Source organism: Anomaloglossus baeobatrachus, chromosome 10 (genome assembly GCF_048569485.1).
Source record: "Anomaloglossus baeobatrachus isolate aAnoBae1 chromosome 10, aAnoBae1.hap1, whole genome shotgun sequence".
Classification (NCBI taxonomy): Eukaryota; Metazoa; Chordata; class Amphibia; order Anura; family Aromobatidae; genus Anomaloglossus; species Anomaloglossus baeobatrachus.
In genome coordinates this window covers 188,095,284-188,120,933 of record NC_134362.1, presented here as the reverse complement: position 1 = coordinate 188,120,933, position 25,650 = coordinate 188,095,284, and the positions used below count along the sequence as shown (strand labels likewise).

General features: G+C 44.8%; 1 protein-coding gene across 2 annotated transcripts in view; it reads right to left on the bottom strand.

The window, feature by feature from the left end:
• The window catches only part of LOC142254741 (EP-cadherin-like), a 39,989-nt gene extending 14,825 nt beyond the window's left edge, over nucleotides 1-25,164 (bottom strand). For both annotated transcript variants that reach the window (XM_075325997.1, XM_075325998.1), the window contains exons 1-2: nucleotides 25,025-25,164; nucleotides 23,329-23,443 (exon numbers count right to left, since the gene is read on the bottom strand). In XM_075325997.1, coding sequence (XP_075182112.1) covers nucleotides 23,329-23,443; nucleotides 25,025-25,087 — 178 coding nt within the window. In that variant the 5' untranslated portion in view covers nucleotides 25,088-25,164. The remainder of the gene's footprint in view (nucleotides 1-23,328; nucleotides 23,444-25,024) is intronic.
• Nucleotides 25,165-25,650: the final 486 nt, after the last annotated feature.

Sequence of the window (25,650 nt, the reverse complement as noted above, 5' to 3'; positions counted from 1 at the left end):
TTTAAGGAATGATGAAAATTTAGCTTTTGATGCAAAAATCGTCGCATGTTCCAGGCCGGTACAGACACGAACGTGTACTAAAGCTTACGGGACAAAGCCGGCCCTGAGCATTGCCCTCCGGGGGGTTTGGAATCTTTTACAAGGTTCCGTAATAATATTTTTTCCATTTATAAAGCGCTATTAATCCATAGGGCTCTACAAACATCAGGAACTCTGTCCCCATTGGGGCTCACAAGCTAAAAAAAGGTCCCCATCAGTAGGTCTTTGGAGTGTGGGAGGAAAGCAGAGAACCCTGAAGAAACCCATGCAAACACTGGGAGAAAATACAAACTCCTGACAGATGTTCCAGGACCCTTGTGCTGCAAGACTGCAGTGCTAACCACTGAGCCACCGTGCCGTGCTAACCACTGAGCCACTGTGCCACCCATAATGCAGCTGATCTGTCAAAGCATAAAAGTGATGATGGTGGAGATCAGACGGAGCCCGTACAATGCGGCCATTACTGTGACTGTCACAGGACACCTCAGGAGGTCATCAATTTTACAGACCCGTGCCCCGAGCAATGAGCTGTTGAAAGGACAAGAAGGATCGGTGGGAGAAGACCCCTCCAGATAGGTGAAGATTTGTCCATTTGCTTATTTTGATCTTTGGTTTACTACAACTTGAGAAAAGGTTAAGAATCAATAAATTCTGCTCCATCGGTGGGTCCAGAGGAAAGATCAAATCGTTGAAGGAACATGGAAGTATTTCCCTTTAATGTGCCAATAGTTTTTCTCGCTCCTTCATTCCATTTACATCCATATTGCTGAGGTTAGAAAGTGGAGATATGTGCCACCGTTTGATGGGGGTCTTTAACGCCTGGCTACTTTAGTTGACCCCTTTGATCATCAGGGCCGTGTTATTGTAGCGCCCCTGAAGTCATCAGGGAGCTACAGGGTACTGCATTACTCACCAGGAGGCAGGGCCTACCCCCTTAGGGACCTGGAAACCCAATGCCAGTAAGAAAAACCCAGGTAATCCCAGTTATTCCCCTACAATCCCCCATACAATGGTACATCGCGAGGGTCGGACCAATGGATGGCCACCTAGAGGTGGAGCCAATCCAGTCCACTAGTTGACCAGGTAGGAGGGGCGGACTGTGGAGAGAAGTCAGTACGGTGGAGTGTGAGAAGGTGGACGCGAGGAGACGGTCTGACGCGGGTTAACGATGACCTGGTACCCAGGAAAGTGGTTACCGGTGGAGTACTCCTGGAACCACGCACTGATGGGGTACAGGACCCTAGGACAGGAAAGAGCTCCAAGCCGACCTCTTAACACCTGCACAGCAAGGGGACCATCAAGGACCTTGTTGACCCTAAAAATCTGAAGACTCAATAGCAAAAGGAGAACCGGGGACAGGACCAGAGACTCCAACCCCACAGGGTTCACGCTACAGTCAGGCGGACAGAAGTGGACAAACCAGACGGGGATCCCCAGTTGCTTTACGCCACGGGGACCCATTTACCAGAGACAGGCGCAGGGGAAGAAGGTACCAGAGAACCAAACAGGCACTGGAACGAAGAGGACCTAGAGGTGAAAGCAGCCGGCCTCGGGCAACCAGTTACCACCAACCAGCAGTGAGTAATAACCAGTTGCACTATACCTCTCTATGGAATACCTTCTTTTGACGCCCGCTACATCACCCATCCTCTGGGGTCAGGCCCTGCTTGCGGAGGGCCTACCATCCAGGCTGCAATTACAACCAGTCCCAGTAGTGACATTCTGCAGCGGCGGCTCCATCCCCATAGCCGCAACACCGCAAGTGGAGTCACGTGTGAACAGTAACCTAATCCCTTGTAAATACACAATCACAAAAAGTGCCCAGAGCACGGAACCGGGCAACGGCCACCATCGTGACATCCCCAAGACATACACTGCCCGGAACAGAGTACCCCATATCCCTGGGCGCGACATTATGCCACAAGCAAAGGAAGAAGACGCCAAAGATCTCATATCAGCCGAGTGACATCAAGACCGACTAATTACAATTAGGTTTTAGAATACACATTTATGTCCTGTGCCCAACTATTCGGATTTGTGGGAAAGGCAGAGATCATCCCAAACCATTCGATTTGGAGAAGTCTGGTCTAAATATATCCAACCCACCCATCCCATAAAGATAGGAGTGGGAAGGGGGGGATTGAAAGCGTGATAAGAACGTGACCCCCCACAGCGATGACTTTGAAGTGTGAATACAAAGTTCATTCTGCAGAAAAGCACAAGATCAGAGGAGACGGAGGAGGGTTCACATGAACTCATCACCCAGAACCTCTCTGCAATCTTCTTGGAGAATCTGCAAGTCTGGGATGCAGACCTGTCTCCTAATGCGGGTGGTGGTGTCCCAGTGACTGCAGGGTGAACAAGGCTCAGACATGCTGGATGTCAACATGCCCCATCCTTTTATTAATAGATACACTGGTAGACAACCAAAAAGGGCCACTGTGCCTCCCCCATACTCTGGAATGCTCTGCCACAACACATCAGACTCTCGCCTACCTTGACAAGCTTCAAAAGGAACCTGAAGACCCACCTCTTCCGACAAGCCTACATCCTACCGTAACCCTCAGTCTGATATAGCGCCGCACAATCAGCTCTACCCTAACCTACTGTATCCTCACCTATCCCTTGTAGACTGTGCCCTCACGGGCAGGATCCGCTCCTCCTGTACCTGTCTGTCTTGTACTGTTTATGATTATTGAACTTGTCCTTATTATGTATACCCCTTTCACATGTAAAGCGCCATGGAATTGATGGCGCTATAATAGATAAAATATATGGGCCCTTTTCAGTCCATAAACAATGCACACTCCCACCTATTTTGGTGTTAGAAATGGGCCCCCCCTTACCTCTTGGGCCCCTGTGCGGCTGCACATGTTGCACTAATGATATGTCTGCCCCTAAATAGAGAAGCTGCAGCGTTCCAAACCCCCCCAAGCCAGCCAAAGCCATCAGCCAAATGCTCATTTAGGTAACTGATTCTTTCAGATACAATCCACTTGACTCCTACACATGCATGCTCAGTTTGGATGAGAGTGCACGTGTTCTCAATGTGAGGAGAAGTGTACACCCAAAAAAGGATCAAGGGGAGGGGGGGGGGGGGCAACTTCATGACAGCCAACATTAGAAGTAGGGCAACTGATTTGCAGAAATGTCCAGGCATCTATGTAAAGTGTACAATGCCTATACAATTGGCCTGGCCACAGCTAGAGCTGGTTGATAACAGGGAACAATAGCACTCAAATTCAGAGATTTAGAAAAGGATTAGAGGCTACAATATCTGACAAGTGCCTCTAAACCCTAATGCCCAATAGAACTTATTAGTGTCCCATCTACTACATGTGATGTTACCAAGCAGCGCTCCCCACCAAATCTAAGATGTCTGATCTGGGTCCAGGTTTCCAGGCTAGATCTGCTGACCACTTCCCTGCGGGCAGACATGTCACAAGGGCCGAGGAGTACAGCGCAAGCCAACAATGGAGGTTTTATCCTGCGCCTCCCTCTGAAGCCCCGGGGGTGGGAGGATCACCAGTGCCCAGTGTTACAGAACCACAGCTCTGCCCCCTCATTGCCAAGTACAGAGTACACAACTTCAGAAGTGTCGATAGCCACCAACACCCCCCTCCAAACAGAAGGAACGTTAGAAATTTATTATTTTATCTATCTCTGTACCCATGGTAGTAGGGCTGCAGAGTTCAGCTCCTCCCGAGTACCAGTTATTAGGGTAGAGGGGTAAGGAGGCCATTGATTTAGCACCCATCGGCCACTTACTAGGTATCAGCAAGTATTATAAAGTGCATCCTAATCTAAAATGTGATCAGGTCAATATCCGGAAAAAAAGACGTACAACTGGGCGGTACTTGTTGACCCTATAGGGGGGTTAGGGGTTCCAATTCTATAAAATTGATGGCCTGCCAAAAAACAAACGATAAGCTGTGAAAAGTTAAGTGAATAGGACAAATTAGCACAGAACAGTGCAAGCAATGAAGGGACAGCAGCTCGGCCATCTAAGGGCAATGTTGCCCCGTTAAGCAGATAATCAGAAGAGATGTAGAGTCAGACCACTGGTGATCAATCCCAAAACAAGTGATGGGAATCAGGCTTAGGGTTTTGGGTTTTTTTTCGACCAGGAGTGAACACAACCCTCACCATCATTACTGTAACATTGAAGGTTTCTAGTCTCAGAGGAAGTCCCCCATTACTCACTGATGACCAGTTCAAGACCAGTATCAATGACCTCCTCCCCCACAGTTCTCAGGACCCTACAAAAGTAACACTACCCACCCTCCTGTCCTGGGGAGAGCGGCAGGCGGGCAGCCCTTCACATCACACTTCATTGAGAAGAGGCGATCACATCCTGCCGACAGGTCTCGTTTCAACAGATTAGGCACACAAACAAATATGGCAGCCAGGAAACATAAAAAGGAGAAGGCAACAACTGAGAAGGATTTTCCAGCATGCGACATGCAGAGTTAATGGCCAGTGGTCCATTACTAGGCAGTATAAGCTGGATTTACACCGATTTGTTAGGAAAGATTAGCGTTCCTTAGCTGGCCCCTGAAAGTTGCAGGGTAAGTTGGTAGGCCCCCACAATCACTTTAGCTAGACGGCCAAGAGTACCGAAACTGGCACATTTGGACCCAAGTCAACGGCTCAGGATTTCTCTAACAATACCCAAAAGTTTACTATCCACCAGAAGATCAATCGTGGTCAAAACGTACCAGTGTCCCTCATGGACCAAGGACACCACTTGCACGCTTAAACCAAAAAAATAAGTATGATACGATCAACTAAATTCTAATGTTTTTGCACATTTTTGTTGGTTAGCCCATTTCTCAAAAAGTTGAAGCTGGCTTAGAGCTTTTAGGGGTAGGGGGCAAGAAAACAACCTAAGGGCCAGTCTTACTAAAATTTATGCCATAAAACTAGCATAAATTCTAACAGTCTGGCTGGTTTATGTTGTGGCGCTCTACATGCCTAAAGCCCGCGTCACATACCAGCGATCCCGAAAACGATGCGACCTAATAAGGATCGCTGTAAGATGTCACAGTGAGACCTTACCAACGACTCAGTAACGATACAGGTCGCAGTAGGGACCTTTAGGCTATGTGTCCACGGTAGAATGTACCTGCGGATTTTTCTGCATGAAAATTCGCGACTTTCGCGGCAAATCCGCACCTTATTTTTGCCGCGGATTTTTTTTTTCCCCATTCTATACCCAAAATCCGCAACAATAATTGACATGCTGCAGATTTTTCCGGATCACAATCCGCGGCAAAATCCGCAGCATGGACACAGCATTTCCAAAATGCCATTGAAATGGCTTGGAAGTGCCACTGCTGCAGATTTTCGGAAAATCCGCGGCAAAATCTTTGCCGTCACTGGGACCCTGTCAGTGTCAAACATAGCGATGCGTCCTGCCCAGCAGGACATCACCTTTGAAGAAAATGGTCAAGGACATTCAGCAACAACCGGCGACCTCACAGCAGGGGCCAGGTCGTTGCTGGATGTCACACACAGCGACATCGCTAGCAAGATCGCTGTTGCGTCACAAAAACCGTGACTCAGCAGCGATGTCGCTAGCGATGTCGATAGTGAGACGTGGCCTTAACAAATTGGACACCTTCCTTCATTGGACTCTGGACCTAGACCGGTGTATAAGGGGTTAGCCAACAAGATCAAATGGATTATACAGAAGTCTTGATCTGGGGAAGATTAGATAAAAGCACAACAACCATGACAGAGCTCATCCAAAGAGGAGATTGGTCAGAACAGCTTGGAAGATCATGGCGGCCATAGACTAAGGTCAAATACAGAGGTGGGTTCAGTATTACCACCTTCTTCCTTTCTTTGACGTTGGGAGGTTTCCTGAATAAGCCAAATATCAAGAATGAAGATAAGTGGAAACCCTAAAGCATCTCCAACTTAGCAGAACCAGATATTGTCCTTGTGCCGAGTAGTAACCAGTTATCTTGTGCAGCCATGTCTAATTTCAAGTAACCTGACATTTGTGAAGGACATTCAGTGGTGGAAGCCCAAGATTTAAGCATCTGCCTGGTCTAAATACACGAATAACGTGCAGACCACCAGGGCTGATTGATACGCTGGTTGGTTTATATTGTGGCACACTACATACCTCCTAACAAATTTGACACCTCTTCCTCCAGTGGACTCTGGACCAAGACTGGTGTATAAAGGGTTATCCAACAGAATTAAATGGATTCTACAAATGTCTTGACCTGGAGAAGATTAGGATAAAGTCCACCAACCATGAGTGAGCTCATCCAAAGAGAAGATGGCCCAGAAGAGCTTAGAAGATCACGGCGGCCATAGACTAGGGTCATCAAATACGGAGATGGGTTCAGTATTACCACCTTCTTACTATCCTTGACGTTGGGAGGTTTCCTGAATAAGCCCAAGATCAAGAATGAAGTGAAGTGTTTCCAACTTGGCAGAACCAGATAATAGTCCTTGTGCCGAGCAGTAACCAGTTAGCCCAAGATCCAAAATGAAGAACAGAACTCTTAAGAGTCTCCAACTTGGCACAAGGTCAATTATCTGGTCCTGCCGAGTAGTAACCAGTTATCTTATGCATCAATATCAAAATATCTAAACAGACATTAGTGAAGGACATTCAGCGGTGGTGGCCCAGGATGTGAGCAGCCGCTTTGTATACTGAATACACAGGTAACCTACAGACCACCAGGGCTGGTAAATGGATGTAGCGGATGGAAAAAGAAAACCCTTAGATGGTTAAGGATAGAAATGTGTTAAATATTCATAAACCTGCCTCTACGTAGGCTCTAGAGCTTTTCAATTTTTCCATTAGTTCCATGACATTGTATATGTGGGGGGATGGGGGGGGGGGAGGTGTACTCAGAGGTCAGTCTTTGCAGCCATAAATACAGTTACGGGAAGATATTCAGGTTGACGTTTCTGCCCTAATCATGCAGACATCAAGTACTGATCTGAAACTTAATTAGATCAAAGTGTTCATCCATGCCAAACATTAAAGAGGCTGTCCAAAGCCCCCCCCCCCCCCCCAAAAAAAAAAACAAACGGTACATTGATTGCGTGGGCATAGCTACAATAGTAAAATGTGCATTCTAAGTGCACTCAGAAATTTGGAGAAATCTCATATGCACGGTTACGGCTTCCAGTGTGGCATGTGATGGACGTCTGTTGAAACATACACAAGCAAGCAGGGCCTAACTATCGCAGTGATAGTGACCTGGTCCTTGGGTTACAGGGGGCCCGCTAGCCCCAGCAGCTGTAAGTGCGTTTGAGGGCGTTCATCCGGGTAAGATACATTGCAACACAGACTCATTGGGTCCCTGCACTGATGTGCCGGCCACCGTTTAAGGATATGAATTTTCACTGCTCCCCACTTCTATAATCCAGAGTGTTGGGAGCAGAGAAAAATGCCGGCACCTGACCACACTAAGTGGGCGCACAGTACCATCATGCAATGTGCAGCTTACACGCTGGTCAGTTGCTCCATTCAATCATCGGCGGATGACATCGGGGAAGTGGGGGGGGGGGGGGGGGGGAATAGATAGATATAGATAGATATATTCTTACTGGGTGCAGCGTACCAGGTCACGGACATTACGGGGACGGATACCAGGATTTGGACATTATGGGGGTCATGCACATTATGTTGCTATGATGGGGACATGTACCAGGATGGGCCATGGTGGGTTAATTATATGTACCAGGATGGGGCCATATATTTCAGGACATAACCATGATGAGATCATACACCAGGATGGGGCCTATTAATACAACATGGCGGTCAGTACTACACAATTTATGGGGAGGGGGGGGGGGGGGTAGCGCAACTCTGTCTATAGGATTTAGAATGCTGTAGCACCCATACATCTGATCAATGTCGGGGGCTTAAACTTTACACTGGGCCCATCTGACTGGTTACGCCACTGCAAGCAGGTCCCAGCTATCAGATTTATGGCATTCTGCAGCTTTGCCAAAAATGTGCAAGGTGGTATAATCCCTCATTTATCCAAGCAGCCATAGATTTATTTGAAGATTTGAAGAAATCCTCCAGATTGGAGGTTCCCGGCAAGTCAATTTTTTGGATTGTGCACTACACAAGACAGCTTCCTGTGCTACCATGTCAGCACCACTGTTGATGGGGCTGGCTGCAAGCTCATGTCAAAGCCGAATGAGCCATTGTGGCTATGCACAGGAACAATTACCCACCTTCATATACACAGTGATGGGCTCACAAATTGAGACATATCTTCTGGTTTTACATTTGTGCCAATTAAGGCACAACAGAAAAATTCCATATTTTTGGCCGACAACTTGCAGCTTCAGCACGTTGTGAGAAGTTCATTTTGCTGAACTTGAGCATGGCAGGATAAGACGACATTTTACCGTGAAACTCTGCCCGCATGGAAAGGAATGTGTTTGGGTTATGCTACAATGCATCTTCCAGGTCATCTGTTAATTATTCCGAGGCAGAGAGAAGAACGCACCCAATAAGAAACCAGAAGAGGTTACTGCCAGCCGGCCAAAGCCCGGCCCCGCCAGCCGGCCAAAGCCCGGCCCCAAGCGCATCCCTTTAATTACCGTTTAGATCTTGAAAAATCACCTTCACTTCATAAAAAAAAAAAAAAAGACAAATTTTTGGGACAGCGATTAAACACAACAGGGATCCCAAACATATCACTTACAAAATACGTTTCACAGCAACATGCGTCATAAATGGAGACGTCTCTCGGCAATTATAGGAGACCACTTAATGGGTCGTCTTGCACGGAGCAGCATCAAACCCATATTCTCACATTTTTTGCTAATAAAAGCAGGCAAGGTCATTAGATAACGTTTCCTGTAACTCTCGTTCGCCACGTCAAGGTTAATACACTGCTCGTTACTGTGCAACGATTCCCCAGGTTACAGATTAGAAGGTCTCCGCAGAAAGCTCCTCAAGCATCCAAGGCTCTCGGCAGAGCAACAACGTTCCTCCAGCTCATACATAAACCCCCGGTAATTAACCTCCAGGACCTTTACATGAGCCGCCAATTGTGGAGCTTTCACCAAGCTGCTCAGAATTACAGATAGAAGTCAGTGATGGCGTCGAAGGATCAACTGTCAACAAGGTCACCAAGAAATCCTGCCAAACATTACCTACCCTGGCATGCCTGGGAAAGGGGAGGAATTGAGCAATTTTAGCCTGTTACGGATAAGTTGGCATCCAAAGCCGAGGACTATTGACCAAAAAGCTTCTTGCAAAAACGGTTTCGAATGGATGCACGACCGAATGTGGACTTTCGGCTGAAAACACCTACCCAAAAAAGGTCCAAAATACACAAGTACTTAAGAGGTCTCAGTTCCACATCCAATCTATTGTTCTACTGACCATCTTTCATGGTCTCCTTACAAGAGTGTCCTCCATGATCAAACACCATCGCTATGTGCCCACGCTGCAGAAAATGCGCGGATTTCTCGCGGAAAAGCCGCAGATTTTCCAGAAATCTGCAGCACAGTTACTCCCCAGCCATTTCTATGGCATTTGGGAAATGCTGTGCCCATGCTGCGGATTTTTCCGCAGCGGAAATCGTGTGAATTTTCGTGCAGACAAATCTGCAGCATTTCAGTTATTGGTGCGGATTTTGCCTATTCAATTGAATGTTAAAAAAATGGAAAAAAAAAAAAAAAAGCAAAATCCGCAACAAAATCCGCACCTATGAAAAGGTGCGGATTCTGGGGGAAAGCTGCGGATTTTGATGCAGAAAAATCTGCAGATACAGAGTCCTGTGGGCACATAGCCTAAGGGTCAGTCTTCTAGCAGGGCAAAATAACCTATCACTTGTGGGGGGGGGGGGAAATAAATAAATAAATATATATATTTAGTTTCAGGAATTGTACATGAACATTAGAAGTAAAGTAAAGAATCATCCCTATTTAATGAGCATTTTTTAAAAGGGAAGGCAGCAGGGTCAGCCGATTATCACTGATTGATAATGGCTCTATACACATCTGACATAATCAGTGTTGAGCCTGCCTCTGCTGATAAGGAAACTGCTGAAAACTCAAATTAGAGCCTATAAAAGCCCCAGAGACTAATGAAAATTCCAAGTTTCAAATGTTTCTTTAACCCCTTAGTGACGGAGCTAATTTTCACCTTAATGACCAGACCAAATTTTGCAATTCTGACCAGTGTCACTTCATGAGGTTATAACTCTGGAACGCTTCAACGGATCCCGGTGATTCTGAGATTGTTTTTTCGTCACATATTGGACTTCATGTTAGTACCAAATTTAGGACAATATTTTTTGCGTTTATTGAAGAAAAAAATTGAATATTGGCAAAAATTTTGAAAATTTAGCAATTTTCAACTTTTGAATTTTTATACCGTTAAACCAGAGATTTCTGTGACACAAAATAGTTAATAAATAACATTTTCCACATGTCTACTTTACATCAGCACAATTTTGGAAACAAAATTTTTTTTTGTTAGGAAGTTAGAGGGGTTCAAAGTTTATCAGCGATTTCTCATTTTTACATCAAAATTTACAAAACCATTTTTTTAGGGACCACATCACATTTGAAGTGACTTTGAGAGGCCTAGATGACAGAAAATACCCAAAAGTGACACCATTATAAAAACTGCACCCCCCAAAGTACTCAAAACCACATTCAAGAAGTTTATTAACCCTTCAGGTGCTTCACATGAACAAAAGCAATGTGGAATGAAAAAAAGCAAAAATTAAATTTTACCTAAAAATGTTGCTCTAACCCAAATTTATTCACTTTTAGAAGAACTAACACAACAAAATGGACCCCAAAACTTGTTCCCCACTTTCTTATGAGTGCGCCGATACCCCACATGTGGTCAGAAACCTCTGTTTGGACAAATGGGAGGGCTCGGAACAGAAGGAGCAATATTTGAATTTTGGAAAGCAAATTTGGCTGAAATAGATTGCGAGCACCATGTTGCATTTACAGGTCCGCTAAGGTACCTAAACAGAAGAAACCCCTCACAAGTGACACCATTTTGGAAACTAGACCCCTCAAGGCTTCTATCTAGGGGTATAGTGAGCATTTTGGATCCACAGGTACTTCACAGATTTTGTTAACGTTACGTTGTCATATTGAAAATTTTAATAATTTTCTCAAAAATGTTGCTTTAGCATCAATTTTCTCACTTTTTCAAGAGGTAATTCCAAAAATTTGACCTCAAGGTTTGTTAACCACTTTTTTATGAGCGCGGTGATACCTCACATGTGGTCTGAAACCTTTGTTTGGACAAATGGGAGGGCTTGGAACGAAAGGAGCAATATTTGAATTTTGGAAAGGAAATTTGGCTGAAAAAGATTGCGGGCACCATGTCACATTTGGAGGACCCCTAAGGTACCTAAACAGCAGAAACCCCACACAAGTGACCCCATTTTGGAAACTAGGCCCCTCAAGGAATTTATCTAGATGTTTGGTGAGTACCCTGAACCCCCAGGTGCTTCACAGAATTTTATAACGTTGAGCCATGAAAAAAAAAAAATAAAATTTTACCACAAAATTGTTATTTCAACCAGGTAGCTTTTTTTTTTACAAGAGTAAAAGGAAAAAATTCAGCATAACATTTATTGTGCAATTTCTCCTGAGTTTGGCGATACCTTATATGTGGTGGAAATCAACTGTTTGGGCGCATGGCAGGGCTCGGAAGGGAAGGAGTGCCATTTGACTGCAAAATTGGCTGGAATCAATAGCGGACGCCAGGTTGCATTTGGAGAGCCCCTGAGGTGCCTAAACAGTGGCGGTCCCCCACAAGTGACTCCATTCTGGAAACAAGACACCTCAAGGCTTTTATCTAGGTGTATAGTGAGCAGTATGAATCCACGAATACTTCACAGAATTTGATAAGCTTAGGTTGCCATATTGAAAATTTTCATTTTTTTCACAAAAATGTTGCTTCAGCATCAAATTTCTCACTTTTTCAAGAGACAACAACAAACCGTGGACCCAACAGGTTGTTATCCAATGTCTTATGAGCACAGGGATACCCCACATGTGGCCAAAAACCTCTGTTTGGATAAATGGGAGGGCTTGGAATGGAGGGAGCACCATTTGAATTCTGGAAAAGTTGAAATAAATTGCGGGCACCATGTCACATTTGCAGGGCCCCTTGGGTACCTATACATTAGAAACCCCCACAAGTGACCCCATTTTGGAAACTGGATTTTATTCAGGAGTATAATAAGCATTTTGAATCCACAGGTACTTCACAAAAATGTTGCTGTAGCAACCAATGTCTCACTTTTAGGCTATGTGGCCATGAGCCAGCGACACGGCGTCTAGTACACAGTGTCAGCCTTCCTGCAGAGATGTGAGTGTTGTCCACGGGAGAACGCAGCTGCCCAAGCCCACGATTTGGGTTCAGGCCGCTGTGGAGCTCTATGCTACCTGCAGAGAACACTCATCTCCGCAGCATAAATTGACATGCTGAGGCTCGGGAAGCTGCGCCACAGGTCAGTTTATGTGGCGGAGAAAAGAAGCACAGTGGGCAAGCACATTGGGCATGGGATTTCTAAAACTCCTTCCACTGTGCTTCTACTGCACAATGCAGCGTTATGGACGCAGGGAAAACACTCTGCGCCCAAAACGCTGCAAATCCTGATTGTGGGCGCACAGCCTAAAATGCTACAATGGATGAATGGATACATGTCAAACATATATAACGTCCCACCCCCTGCATATTCTAAGCTGGCGCCCTTTAGTGCCTTTCATGTGGCACTAAAGAGTGCCTAGCCTTGTATTTAGCCCCCCAAAAAAATAATAATTAAAATAAACGACGTGGGGTCCCCCCCATTTTTGATAGCCAGCTAGGGTAAAGCAGACAGCTGTAGCCTGCAAACCACAGCTGACAGCTTCACCTTGTCTGGTGATCAATTTGGAGGGCTCCCCAGGCGTTTTTTTAAAAAAAAAAAAAACGTGGGGTCCCCCCCAAATTAGATCACCAGCCAAGGTGAAGCGGACAGCTGGGGTCTGGTATTCTCAGGGTGGGAAGAGCCATGGTTATTGGACTCTTCCCAGCCTAAAAATAGCATGCCGCAGCCGCCCCAGAAGTGGCGCATCCATTAGATGCGCCAATCCTGGCGCTTCGCCCCAGCTCATCCCGCGCCCTGGTGCGGTGGCAGACGGGGTAATATATGGGGTTGATACCAGCTGTAATGTCACCTGGCATCAAGCCCTGGGGTTAGTGATGTCACGGCATCTAAACAGATACCCGACATCACTAACCCAGTCAAGTAATAGACAAAAAAAAAAAAGACAAAAAAAAATTTATTTGAAAAAAAAACTCCCCGAAACATTCCTCTTTCCCCAATTTATTGAAAATAAAGAAATTACGGTCGCTGTAATCCGCTGTAATCCGTGAGGTCCCGCGCCGACTCTGGATCTTCTAGAATATGGGGGGCACGTTCAGGGAACGTATCCCCCATTTTCTGGAAGAGCAAGCTCTCCATGAGCAGTGTGGGTGCAGTAATCTGAGAATACTGCACTCACACTGCCCCGGTCCAACTTAGGGCAGAGTGACCTGCAGTAACCTCATTCCAGAATATGAGGGGCACGCTCACAGAACGTACCCCCCATTTTCTGGAACAGCAGTCTCTCCATGTGAGGACCACACTCCTCACATGGAGAGACTGCTGATTACTGCACTCACTCTCCCCCGGTCCACAGTGGAGCAGCCTGTGCATCAGTGACGTCAGCGTCCCTGCAAGACTGACGTCGCTGATGCACAGGCTGCTCCACTGTGGACCGGGGGAGGAATCCAGCTGACAGCCGCTGTCTGCGCATGCGCCGTCAGCATTCAAGAAGGAGGCGGCGTGATCGCGGGATGGATCACCAGACAGGTAACGTATGACCGGGGGCTCGGGGGCTCGGGGGGACCTGGGGACACCTTTCTGCCGCATGTGACGTGTCACATGCGGCAGAAAGAGCAGAATGAATGCGGGGGAGGGGGGGTGGCTCTGGAGACCCGGAGGGGGCTCCGGTGACCAGAGGGCTCCGGTGGACCGGAGGAGGGGTCAGGGGGAGGACATTTCCCTCCGATCTGAAATGTTTGATCATTTCAGATCGGAGGGAAATGAATGCGGCGGCAGCAGCAGCAGCTTTCAGCGCGCCGGCGCCATCTTGCAAGGTCTGGAGAACCGGAGGGGGCTCCGGGGAACCAGAGATCTCCGGTGGACCGGAGCAGGGATCAGGGGGAGGACATTTCCCTCCGATCTGAAATGTTTGATCATTTCAGATCGGAGGGAAATGAATGCAGAGCCGGCGCCGGCGGGAGTTTTCGCCGCGCGTCGGCGCCATTTTGGATGTCCGGGGGGGGGGGGGGTGATTTTCTCCGGTACCGGGGGCTTTGGGGGCACTAGGGGCTTATATTTCTTTATCATCTGACATGTTTGATCATGTCAGATGAGAAAGAAATTAGTAGTATTTGCCATTTTTTTTTTTTTTATGTGTATGTCGGTATACGGTGTATACCGGCGATCACATTATCGGGGAACAAAAAAAACACCCCGATTCATAATCTTGGGGGTCTCAGCTACCCCCGGTAGCTGAAACCCCTGAGATTTTTCGTCACTGGGGGGCGCTACAACCTTTTTCCGGCCTGACGTCTCAAGACGTCGGAACAGAATAAGTACCCTGTTTTTCCGACGTCTTGAGACGTTAGGCCGTCGCTATGGGGTTAAAGGGAAAAAAAAAAAAACAAAAAAAAACAAGAACCACACAACAACAACAACATGCACAGGGCCTAATAACTCATTTTTCCCGATTGCTTCCCACAAGTCAGTCGACGCCGCCTCTGCAAGAGTTCTTAGACAGAATGGAGCGTCTATACTTCCTTATACAGCAAGAAAGGGGGAAATTATATATTAATGAGAAGGCTGTGATATATTTCGCATGACTAACGTGGTTCCTCTTTGCCAGTGCATGACCTATTCAGTAATCTAGTCTCATGCCTGCTGCATGTTTGTCAGAGAAATCTCATCATATGACTGCACGGATTAAGACGTGAGGCAAAAAAGGTTTATAATGAAAAACAGGAAACCTACAGATGGAATAACTTGTACTTACAGTACATGATACAGATACCCAAAACAGGCTGCGCTTGCTACATTCACCCCCCCACTACACGCCAGAGGCTTAGGCCGCGCTGCCCCCCCCCCTCCACAACACGCCAGAGGCTTAGGCCGCGCTGCCCCCCCTCCCAACAGAGGCTTAGGCCGCGCTGGCCCCCCCTCCACAACACGCCAGAGGCTTAGGCCGCGCTGCCCCCCCCTCCCAACAGAGGCTTACGCCGCGCTGGCCCCCCCCCCCTCCACAACACGCCAGAGGCTTAGGCCGCGCTGGCCCCCCCTACACAACACGCCAGAGGCTTAGGCCGCGCTGCCCCCCCCTCCCAACAGAGGCTTAGGCCGCGCTGGCCCCCCCCCTCCACAACACGCCAGAGGCTTAGGCCGCGCTGCCCCCCCCCTCCCAACAGAGGCTTAGGCCGCGCTGGCCCCCCCCCTCCACAACACGCCAGAGGCTTAGGCCGCGCTGGCCCCCCCCACAAAACATCAGAATCTTAGGCCGCACTCACCTTACATGGATGGGGAATTTAGGCTGTGTTCACCCTAGTAGGAGGGTGGAGAGCAAAGAAAAAAAAAAGCCACAAAGACACTTTAGCGTCAATGTTTGAAGATGGGGACCATTGGGTTCTGAAAAGCTTTCCATTATAATTTTTTCTGGTTAGCCAATAAAAGGCATCACTCCCAAAATACTTGTCACTGTTGAGGCATAAGTATTTATACCCACACCAAGTGCAATCTATGGTCAAGAAAAGCTGGAGGGGGTTAACAAAAACTAGAAGAAATAAAAAAATTTGTAATCCACTGAGCAGGAAGGAATCCCAGTGATTAATGTGGAGAACCTCTGAACATGCATGTGAATATTAGTTCCTTTGCAAAATGGATTTTTATGTACCGGCCCTTTAAGAAGGTATACAACCTCAGTTAATGGTCTCTTTCCATTAATAACTTTGCTTTGAGGTCAGTATTGATCTGTACTACATCTATATCAAGTGTGCATCATACAAGACAGACGTAGTCAGCCTATGAGAATGAAAAAAAAAAAAAATTATATATAAATATATAATATATTATATATATAATATATTAATTTTTGGAAAAGAAACCTAGTGTTGGGCGCAAGGCCTTCACGTCTTCAGTAATTGCCCTCCATAGAGAGATCCAGCATGCTGGCTGTTTTTCATCGCCTGTCAGGCCCGGGCTCTTTAGGTGGGGTAGAGGAGGGTTTACCAGCTATAATGAGGCCCCGATGATTGTTTATGGAGGACGTATGCCAACTGTCTAAACACATTAGGATTAACACTGCAACATTAGTCAGCGCAAAAGAAAATAAGTGACGTAGCAGATGTATGGATGACCACCACATTGCTTCTCAGAAAGGTACTGTTTGGCAGGGTGCACCCAGAATTCAGGAAAATGAACCAAGAGCAAAAGCAAAGGCTGTGATGGACCTGGGGAGGGTGAGTAATGAACTTTTTGCAAACTGCTGCAACAGAACAAAAACCTGTACAAAAGAAAAAAAAATTTAGAGATCTCAGTTTTATATAAAATGTGCACTTAACACTGCAAGCATCCAAATCTGCAAACCTACAGTGGAGCATGCTGGTAGTTTTTTTTTGTAAGTATTAATACTATGGTTTACCAATTGACTATGCCTCCAAATACAGATACCCTATTACCCCCTGGACCATTCCCAGGTCATTTTTTTAGTATACGGTAAATGCTTCCCTCATTGTGCACAGTCCAGAGCTGGAGATCAGGCAGCTGCACGAATAGTAACTGCAGATACCCGATACGGTGCTTCCTCAAGGGGAGGAGGTGCGTGTTTGAACAGGTGAAGCCTTAGGGATGGGGAGGGGGCTGTTCTCAATCCTCCGCCAAACACAAAGACGAGGCATGCAACATAAACAAGGAACGAAACCGCGGGAGAAAAGACCTTAATAGGGCAGGAGACGGCGCAGGCGATACGTTATCACATAGTGATTATTATTTCTGCTGACCAACCAAAACATAAAAAGTTTGGATCAGATTAGGAGCGGAGTTTACGGTCCATTACAAGACCTCAGGACCTGCGCCGAGCACTTAGATGATGGACGCAGACGAGTATACAACCACAACATGCCATTAACCGCGCATCATATCTGCAAATAATCAATTCAGGAAATAGAAACAAAGACAACTGCACAAAAAAGCTGACACTGCTACATCCATAGACACCGATACTAATGGCGAAGACTAATCTCCCTATATATAGCTGGTCAGAACCTGGGGAAGGCACCAGCAACACCTACCAGGGGTCAGATCTTCAACAAGTCACTGGATTCCTATCATATCAACGCCAAACCTGTAAAGAACATTTCTGGTTGTCAACGTCCACAACTGGTACCATGAATGATCCAATTACATGTCCATTCCAGGCACAAAGACGGCAGAATTGAGACATCTGTGAAAAATGGTCCAAGTATGGACTGATGTCCACCAAGACCACAAGGATCCTGACCCAAGGAGCATATACAAGGCTGACACGTTTGGGTTTTCTTCTTGAGATTGTGACGTTTGATCCTTGAGCTGAATGAAATGTGATAAGATCTAGTTTGACTGTTGCATGACAATATTCGCTTGGGAATGGCCGATTTTAGTCCAGATTAAAACATTTCTGGTACCATATTGGATTCTCATTATGGTTGTCTAGATCGATCTCCTAAATTCTCCATATTTTTCATAATAACTTTGGGTTTTCTTCTATAACAGTGACTTTTAGTCCTTGGACTGAATTGAGATGTCCATGAAATGGTGTCCGAATATCGATAGTCAAGTCCAGACCGACTGGTGGTCTCCTGACCCAAAAGGCATATACGAAAGGTTGATTGTGAGTCACAAGACTACTGGTTGGTCTGGCAATCACAATCCATATTTAGACAGCATTTCATGGATATCTAAATTCCACCCAAGGACCAAAAGTCAAGAAAACCCAATGTTCTTATGAAGAACATGGACACAATTTAGGAGAAAGATCTAGCCAACCATAAGGAGAATCCAAGATGGTGCCTGAAATTAAATACATTGATTAAAGTCAACCATTCCCAAGTGAGTCATGCCACAGTCCCAAACTAGACCTCACATAGGACACTGGTTTCTTGAGAGCTCAGATACAGATAAGGGAAGTAATTTTATTGTCTAGCTTTTGTCAACCACCATAGTAGATAAAACCCACAGGGCACAGATAAGAGTTGCCCAACCCGATCTTCCTGTCTACAGTCCTTGACAAGTGACCTTGAAAACACAGACAGTAAATACCAAATTTGGATGCGGGTCTTCGTGTTAAGACATACATAAGATCTACAGGCCGTCCTACACCAACAATTACAGCCCAGTATACAAAGACCTCTTCACATGTATGAGTTTCTGGTACGTATGGAATTAGTTTCCTTCAGATATCAAACGTACGTATTATAACCTAAGGCGCTGCTCACACGTCTACTTTAAGACTAACCATGTGTACCACAGGGAATGTCATCTATTCTGACGGATAAAAACTGGGCAAGGGCCAATACAAGTTTGAGGGTCCATGTATTGAAAGTATAGAAGACTTCATTCCATACCGAATGTCACGGGTGACCAAAGAGGACCATGACACATACTTGTTACTATACTGGGGTGTGAAGGGGGTTTAAGGTGTATGGGGCTTTCAGATTTATCCAAGAAATGATGGGGTCGCTACCCATGAAATGGCCTTATCTTTACCCCCTCACCTAGCCTAATCTACCAGTGCTTTCCAAATGCTCACCATGGGCGAACACATGGACAGTCAAGCATTCATGTTCATAGAGGAAAGGTGTTGTCCACCATTTTTACATTGATGGGCTATCCTTAGAATAGGTCAGTGTCTAATTGGCCGGGTCTGACACCCCGAATCTCCACTGTTGGTGGCGACCGGAAATGCTCAGTTCCGTAGCTGCCCTGACTTCTGATCGTGGCTGCGGCTCGGTACTGTACATCTGCCTCCTACTCAAATCAATAGGAGGCGGGTGTGTAGTACCCGGTCGCCATCCGCTCTAGAACTGAGCATTTCCTGCAACCAGCGCCGGCACCGAGAGGAGTCGAGATCGGTGGGGGTACTGAGTGTCGGACAATGGCTGATCAGACCTTGTTGGACTTCCTTTAGGATAGGTCAATCAATCTCAAAGTAGTGGTCAACCTCTTTAAAGATGCATTCATACTTTGTAATGTGAAGGAGGGAGGGGAGGGGGTGAATGAAACATGGCTCCAATCCAAGAAGATGCAAATCTTGGGGCCATTTTGGGGAGGTGGGTGCATGCATGTGTTGTGGGAGGTGAGGACGGGACATATTTTGCAATTTTAGGTTCTATGACCACCTTTGGAAGACCGGATCCTACTGATGAGGTGAAGTGATGTCACCCCGCGAATTCGGCACAGTATTTGGGTGACGTTACCCTTTCAGTCCTACAAACCAGTCACCTTTCACAAATAGAAACGTGACAATCGCAGGATAAGTTTCAGCCCAAGACGTGCAGCCTACAGGTTGAGGAAGGGTTTGTTTCCCTGAACTCCTCGCGCACCTGGGCAAGAAGAACAATGGTCCTTTTGTTAAAACCCGGAGGAGAAGAAGAGAGTCAGGTATTGGGAACAAAAATAAAAAAAAAAAAAAAAAATATGGAGTTTCACTTGAGTTTCAGTTACAGGGAGAGGGAAGAAGCCCTGTACAAACAGATACAAGAGGGACAGCTCACAAGATGGGGCAATGACCCCCGTAAGCCATTTACACCACCAGAAGGATGACCAGCACCCATAGAGAGGGGGAAGGGAACAAGTCCCATCAGGAACCAGGACAATGGCCCCCTGGTGATTGCCTGGAACTATCCCAACTACTATTACCACTTCAAAAGGTGGTCACTATTCACATGGATTTCATGTTCCTCTGTCCTACTAACAAGATGCAGAGCCAAGAAGGGGGACAATGGGCAGCAGAGTTAGGTTGGGGGATAAATGGCAACTTTTGTAGCATTTGCGCATAACAATCCATAGTTGTGTCTTGTGCGATTTGCATTAAATTTCCTTTTCTAAAGAAATCAATGGAACATCCAAAGATTCTAATTTGCACCGAAGTAGCCGTCCTCTAAGAAAATTGCCACAAGCAAAACACCACACCCTAAATTTAGATGTTTTGTGACTTGCATAGGTCGGTGCAACTTTATTTTTTTTACTTGCTTTAGTGGAGATATTCATTCTCACAAGGCTTTAAAGACAGGGAACGTAAATTGCGAGCTCCAATGGGGACAGTGATGTCTTTAGAATGTGGAAGGAAGCCAACAAAATTACGGGAAGAACAAAGGCTCCTTGTAGATATTATCCTTGGTGGGATTTGACACCAGGACCCCAGGGGTGCCCAAATTAGCATGGCACAATATCTGGCTACACAACACATTGAAAATTTGCCAACTTAAGGATTGGGTAGGTTGACCATTGAAATGACCTTCTCTAAAAAGTACCCCCAGGAGGATTGATAGATCACCACGCAAACCCCCTCAAATATTTTGTAACCTGCACAACCGGAGTAAAAAAAAACCCCTAAATTTTGCCAAATTCTCTAGAGTTGCACCCAGCGGTGTAACTTGAAGGTCATGGACCCCACTGTAAAACATCCAATATGACCCTCGATTAGTGCAAGTCTAATCACATTGGCCTTATGTCAATGGGACATTTTGGGCTTCTGTAGGCTTCAGGGCCCAAGTGAGATTGCAACCCCTACACCTACTCTAGTTACGTGCTTGGTGGTCCCACCCTTTGTAGAGAACCAAATCTTGATTGGTGAGGATCATACACCTTAGACAGAAGTTGTCAGATGGTTGATCAACCATTGATATTACAATCATCCCTCCGATACACTTTGGCCATATGTTCTGCATCTTTTTTTGGACCTGAACGACACCTTTTAGACAATGAGACTCCCATAGACTGGTTTGTGCAATAATATACAAAATTTCATATGGCAGAAGACTGCATTGGCTGAGCTTTAGATTAAGAGGGGCTTATACCCATTAAAATCAACATAGGAGTAGGGGAAAATATTGGCAACAGGGCTAAAAACATGGATCAGTGATCAGAAACAGTGCGATTATTAATAGATCTCTCCAACTGGGTCACAGTTAACAGTTGGGTACCACAGGGATCAGTATTGGGCCCTCTGAGATTTATTAATAAGCTTGTAGGAGGCATTGAGAGTAGAATCTCAATATCTGCCGATATTAAATTCTGCAAAGTAATCAATATAGAGGCGAATACTATGCAGAATTTAGCATCAGCAGATTCTGAGATTCTACTCAATGCCTCCTACAAGCTCATAATAAATCTTAAAAAGAGGGCCCAATACTGATCCCTGTGGTACCCAACTGTTAATTGTGACCCAGTTAGAGAATAATTTATTTGGATCAACTTCCATAAAGTTTAACACCTAGCCTATGTCAAATTTCATCCTTAAACTATGAAAGAACCATGGTGAACCCATCTTCAAGGGATGCTGGGTTAGAAGAGTGGGCGTTTTGAGTTACAGAAGATGTCTGGAGCATCTTACGCCACTGTCCCAACTAAACATATGCAGACTTGGCTCAGCTGAGTATGCACGTATATTGGGATATTAGGGGAGGGGAGGGATTTGTCAGCTGACTGCTAAGGGGAATAGGTCAGCATTTCCATGAAAGGTGCTAAATATACTTACAAAGTGTGATACCATCCACTAATCCACTATATTTGCTATAGTGTGCACATTAGCAGGATTGCCCATTGTGTGCCGAAGTACAACCGGCTGCCAGAAGAAATGAATTATATTACATTCCCAAACAATGATAAGATAAGACCTGTGCAAACAGCTCACAAGGCCAGACTCCTAACCTGACCCCCTCATACTGCAGGAATGCGGCTAAGACCCTCAGGAATCCCATATTATTTATAATAAAACAAAGCAGAACCCAAAACCCGGATGTCACAACCTGCGAGGAGCGGCGGGGATATAAAGTATCAGGCTGGGAAATAAGACACAACAGAAACTAGGTGACAAAACATCTGTTTATAAAAGGAAGGAGAGGATAAGAAAGACCTGGCAGGTAACCCGAGCCCTGGTATGCGGGGAGGGGGATGGGTGTGATCCGGGCAGGTTGTGATGCCTTCTAGTCGGTGAGAAGAGACAACCCACAATGCATCACTTCAATATTTCAAAAAATTCTCTCAACGCTCATTACAGGGGAGTCAAGGTGCAACATGCTGCACAGTATATCACCACCGCATACCGGAGAGCAGTACACTGCCGAGCACCAAGAAGAGCCTGGAGCAAAAACGGACAGATCGTGATCTATTCTGATGTCAGTATGAGAAAATTATATATAGGAAGTCATTAAAAACCTATTGAAGACAGGACACATGGGCATCTGTGCATCGGAGAATACACCAGGATCAGTAATTAAATGGACGTAAACCCTGCAAATTATAAAGGACAATGCAAAAAAAAAAAATATATATGCAAAACACAAAAATACATATTTTATTATTATATTTATAATATGCAAAACACAAAAAGAAATACATTAAAAATATAATAAAATGATAATATATTTATAATACTGTATTTCTCTTTTTGGGTTTTGCATAAATATACATTATAAAAATCTAAATAAAAAATATATATTTTTTTAGATTTTTATATACACACATTATATATTGTGTGCATATGTATATAAAAATCTAATTTTTTTTATATATATTTTTTTTATTTAGATTTCTATATACATATACACATATATTATATATAATATATATATATATATATATATATATATATATATATATATATATATATATATATTAAAAAAAGTACACACTATAAATAAAATATAGATTCTCTTTTTGGGTTTTGCATGTTTTTTCCTCCCATGCGCTGGTGATATGATTGATATAACAGCTAGACACCCCACCTGCACCTAAACTCATAGGACTGCAACACCATGCACACACAGGAGTCTGAAACAACTAGTGCGGGAAGGAAGGAGTTAACCTGTTGCAACATCTGAGAAGCCGCATCAACATTCCACCATTTATTAACCTCTACACCGCTAGGTGCAAACAGCTCCCAAGGCTGGAAGAATGGAGGGGGGTGGCAGGGGAGACCAGGGGTGTTAGGACTTACCTGTCCCAAGCTTTCTATCCTTCTTTAACTCCCTGCGGTCCGCAGCTATGATATACTCCTGCAAAGAGAAGCCAGACTGACAAGCCAGAGAGCTGGCAGTCATGAAGGTCAACACCTAGAGAGAAAGAAAAAAAAAATAATATAATATATGGGGGCCCTCAGAAGAGCCACCTTGTCGTGGCTGGTGGGCTCACATGCATTGGCCAAAAGTATCAAAGTGTACAATATATGATACAATGCCTACAGACGTACTAGCACATGCAGTATGATAGTTATGTTTATTACACAGTATAATATATATATATATATATATATATATATATATATATATATATATATATATATATATATATATATATATATATATATATATATATATATATATATATGGAGGGGTGCTGCTTTTAAATAAAAATGTATACACCCCATGAAAAAAAACCCTCTCAAAAAAGGGTGATCAAGAGATTACATATACTGTACATAGCCAAAGACATACAGATAGGGACTCTAGATTGTGAGCCCCAATGGGGACAGTGTTGCCATTGTGTGAAGCGCTGTGGAATTAACAGCACTATATAAAATGAATAAAATAAATAATATTTTGCAAGACCTACTCTAGATAATTAGCTGCTTTTCAGAGCAGTTACACTACATAGCATTGTTGCCTGTGTATACACAAAAAAAAAAAAACAAAAAAAAACTACTTTAGAGTAGTAAAAGTATAATTACAAATCAAAACTTGGGTTATACATTGGGGTGTTTTTTATTTACTCCATTATAAAAGTCCTTAGAGTAACAGGAGAATGTGTAATAAAAATGCCATGGTGAAGAAAAATGAATATATTTTTTTTCTCACCAATGCATTTTATTACACATCCTCCTGTTACTCTAAGGACTTTTATTATGGAGTAAATAAATAAAAAAAAAAAACAAAAAACCATTGTATAACCCAAATTTGATCTGTAATTATACTATAAAAACAATATACATAAAGTTTTTTTTCATTCAACATGGCGATATGCACAAAGTTGACTCCAATAATAAATTTAAGGGTTAAAAAAAATTATATTTTTTTAACCTTTAACTTATTGGAGTCAATTTTGTCCCCATGATTGAGAAAAAAAAAAAAAAATAATACACATCTATAATTTTTTTTTTCTCAATCAAGGGGACAAAATTGACTCCAATCAGTTAAGGGTTAAAAAATATATTTTTTTAACCCTTCACAATTATTGGAGTCAATTTTGTCTATATCCCCATGATGAACAAAAAAAAAAAAAATTATATATATATTTTTATTTTTTCCTCCATTCATGGGGATATAAACAAATAGACTCCAATAATTAATAGAGTGTCCTAAGGGTTAATAAAAACAAAAAAAAAAAAAACCAACAAAAAAAAAACCACAGATGGACACAACTCCATTGCAAAAAGTTTATCTAGCAGAGGAAAGGGTTAATAGAAAAAAAAAAAAAAAAAGCCCCTTGAACCCGGATTCCCCCGACCCCGGGGCCCCGCATATTCCCGGGTCACATGCTGCACCCCGAAAAGTCACAGTAAATAAAAACGGACCGGCTATTGAGTCGCGCTCCAGCAGACCCCCTCCAGCGTGCAGGACCGCGCCCGCTCCGGGGAGAGGGGTAAAGCACGCAACTACATCCGAACCCTCCGGTCCGACATTGCTGGGGAGCGTTACCTGTAGCGCGCAGAGTAGCGCCCCGGGGCTCCGGCCCGGGCGGGGTGCCCCGTGTGTCCGCATGTGTCCCCGTGTGTCCGCGCCGCCGCCTCTATCACCGTCCGGATCCTCTCGCTTCTCTTTAACTCTGAGCTCCAGGTGAGCCGGGCAGAGCGTGACGTAGTCAGGTGAGCGCACTGATTGGCTGATTCAAACGTCAATCATTAACGCTGGCCTCCTTTTCCCCGCCCCTGGGTGTGAAGACCACGTGACTGGGGATTTCTAGGACAGGACGCCTAGCTGCGCGTTTCTCTATTCCTCCTTGTGAGGAAATTTAGTTTATTTTTTCCTTATGTAATTTCTTTGCCAGACAGTAATTTTTGTATTTTTTTTTGCCATTAATTATAAGTAAACATGTGGAAAAGTTGAGGGGAGTACAAATATGGCCGCCACTGGGGTAGTTTCCCTCAGCTTTTGTTATAAAGCTTGGCCAATTGCCCACAATCACTGATGAGCGAGCATGCTCAGCACAGCTCTGTACTTGGCCGAGTGTCGCGGTGCTCAAGTACCATGATCGAGTTCCCGCCACTCATGTTTCGCAGCTGTTAGCCAATCAACATGCAGGGACTACCTGCCATAGACGGTAA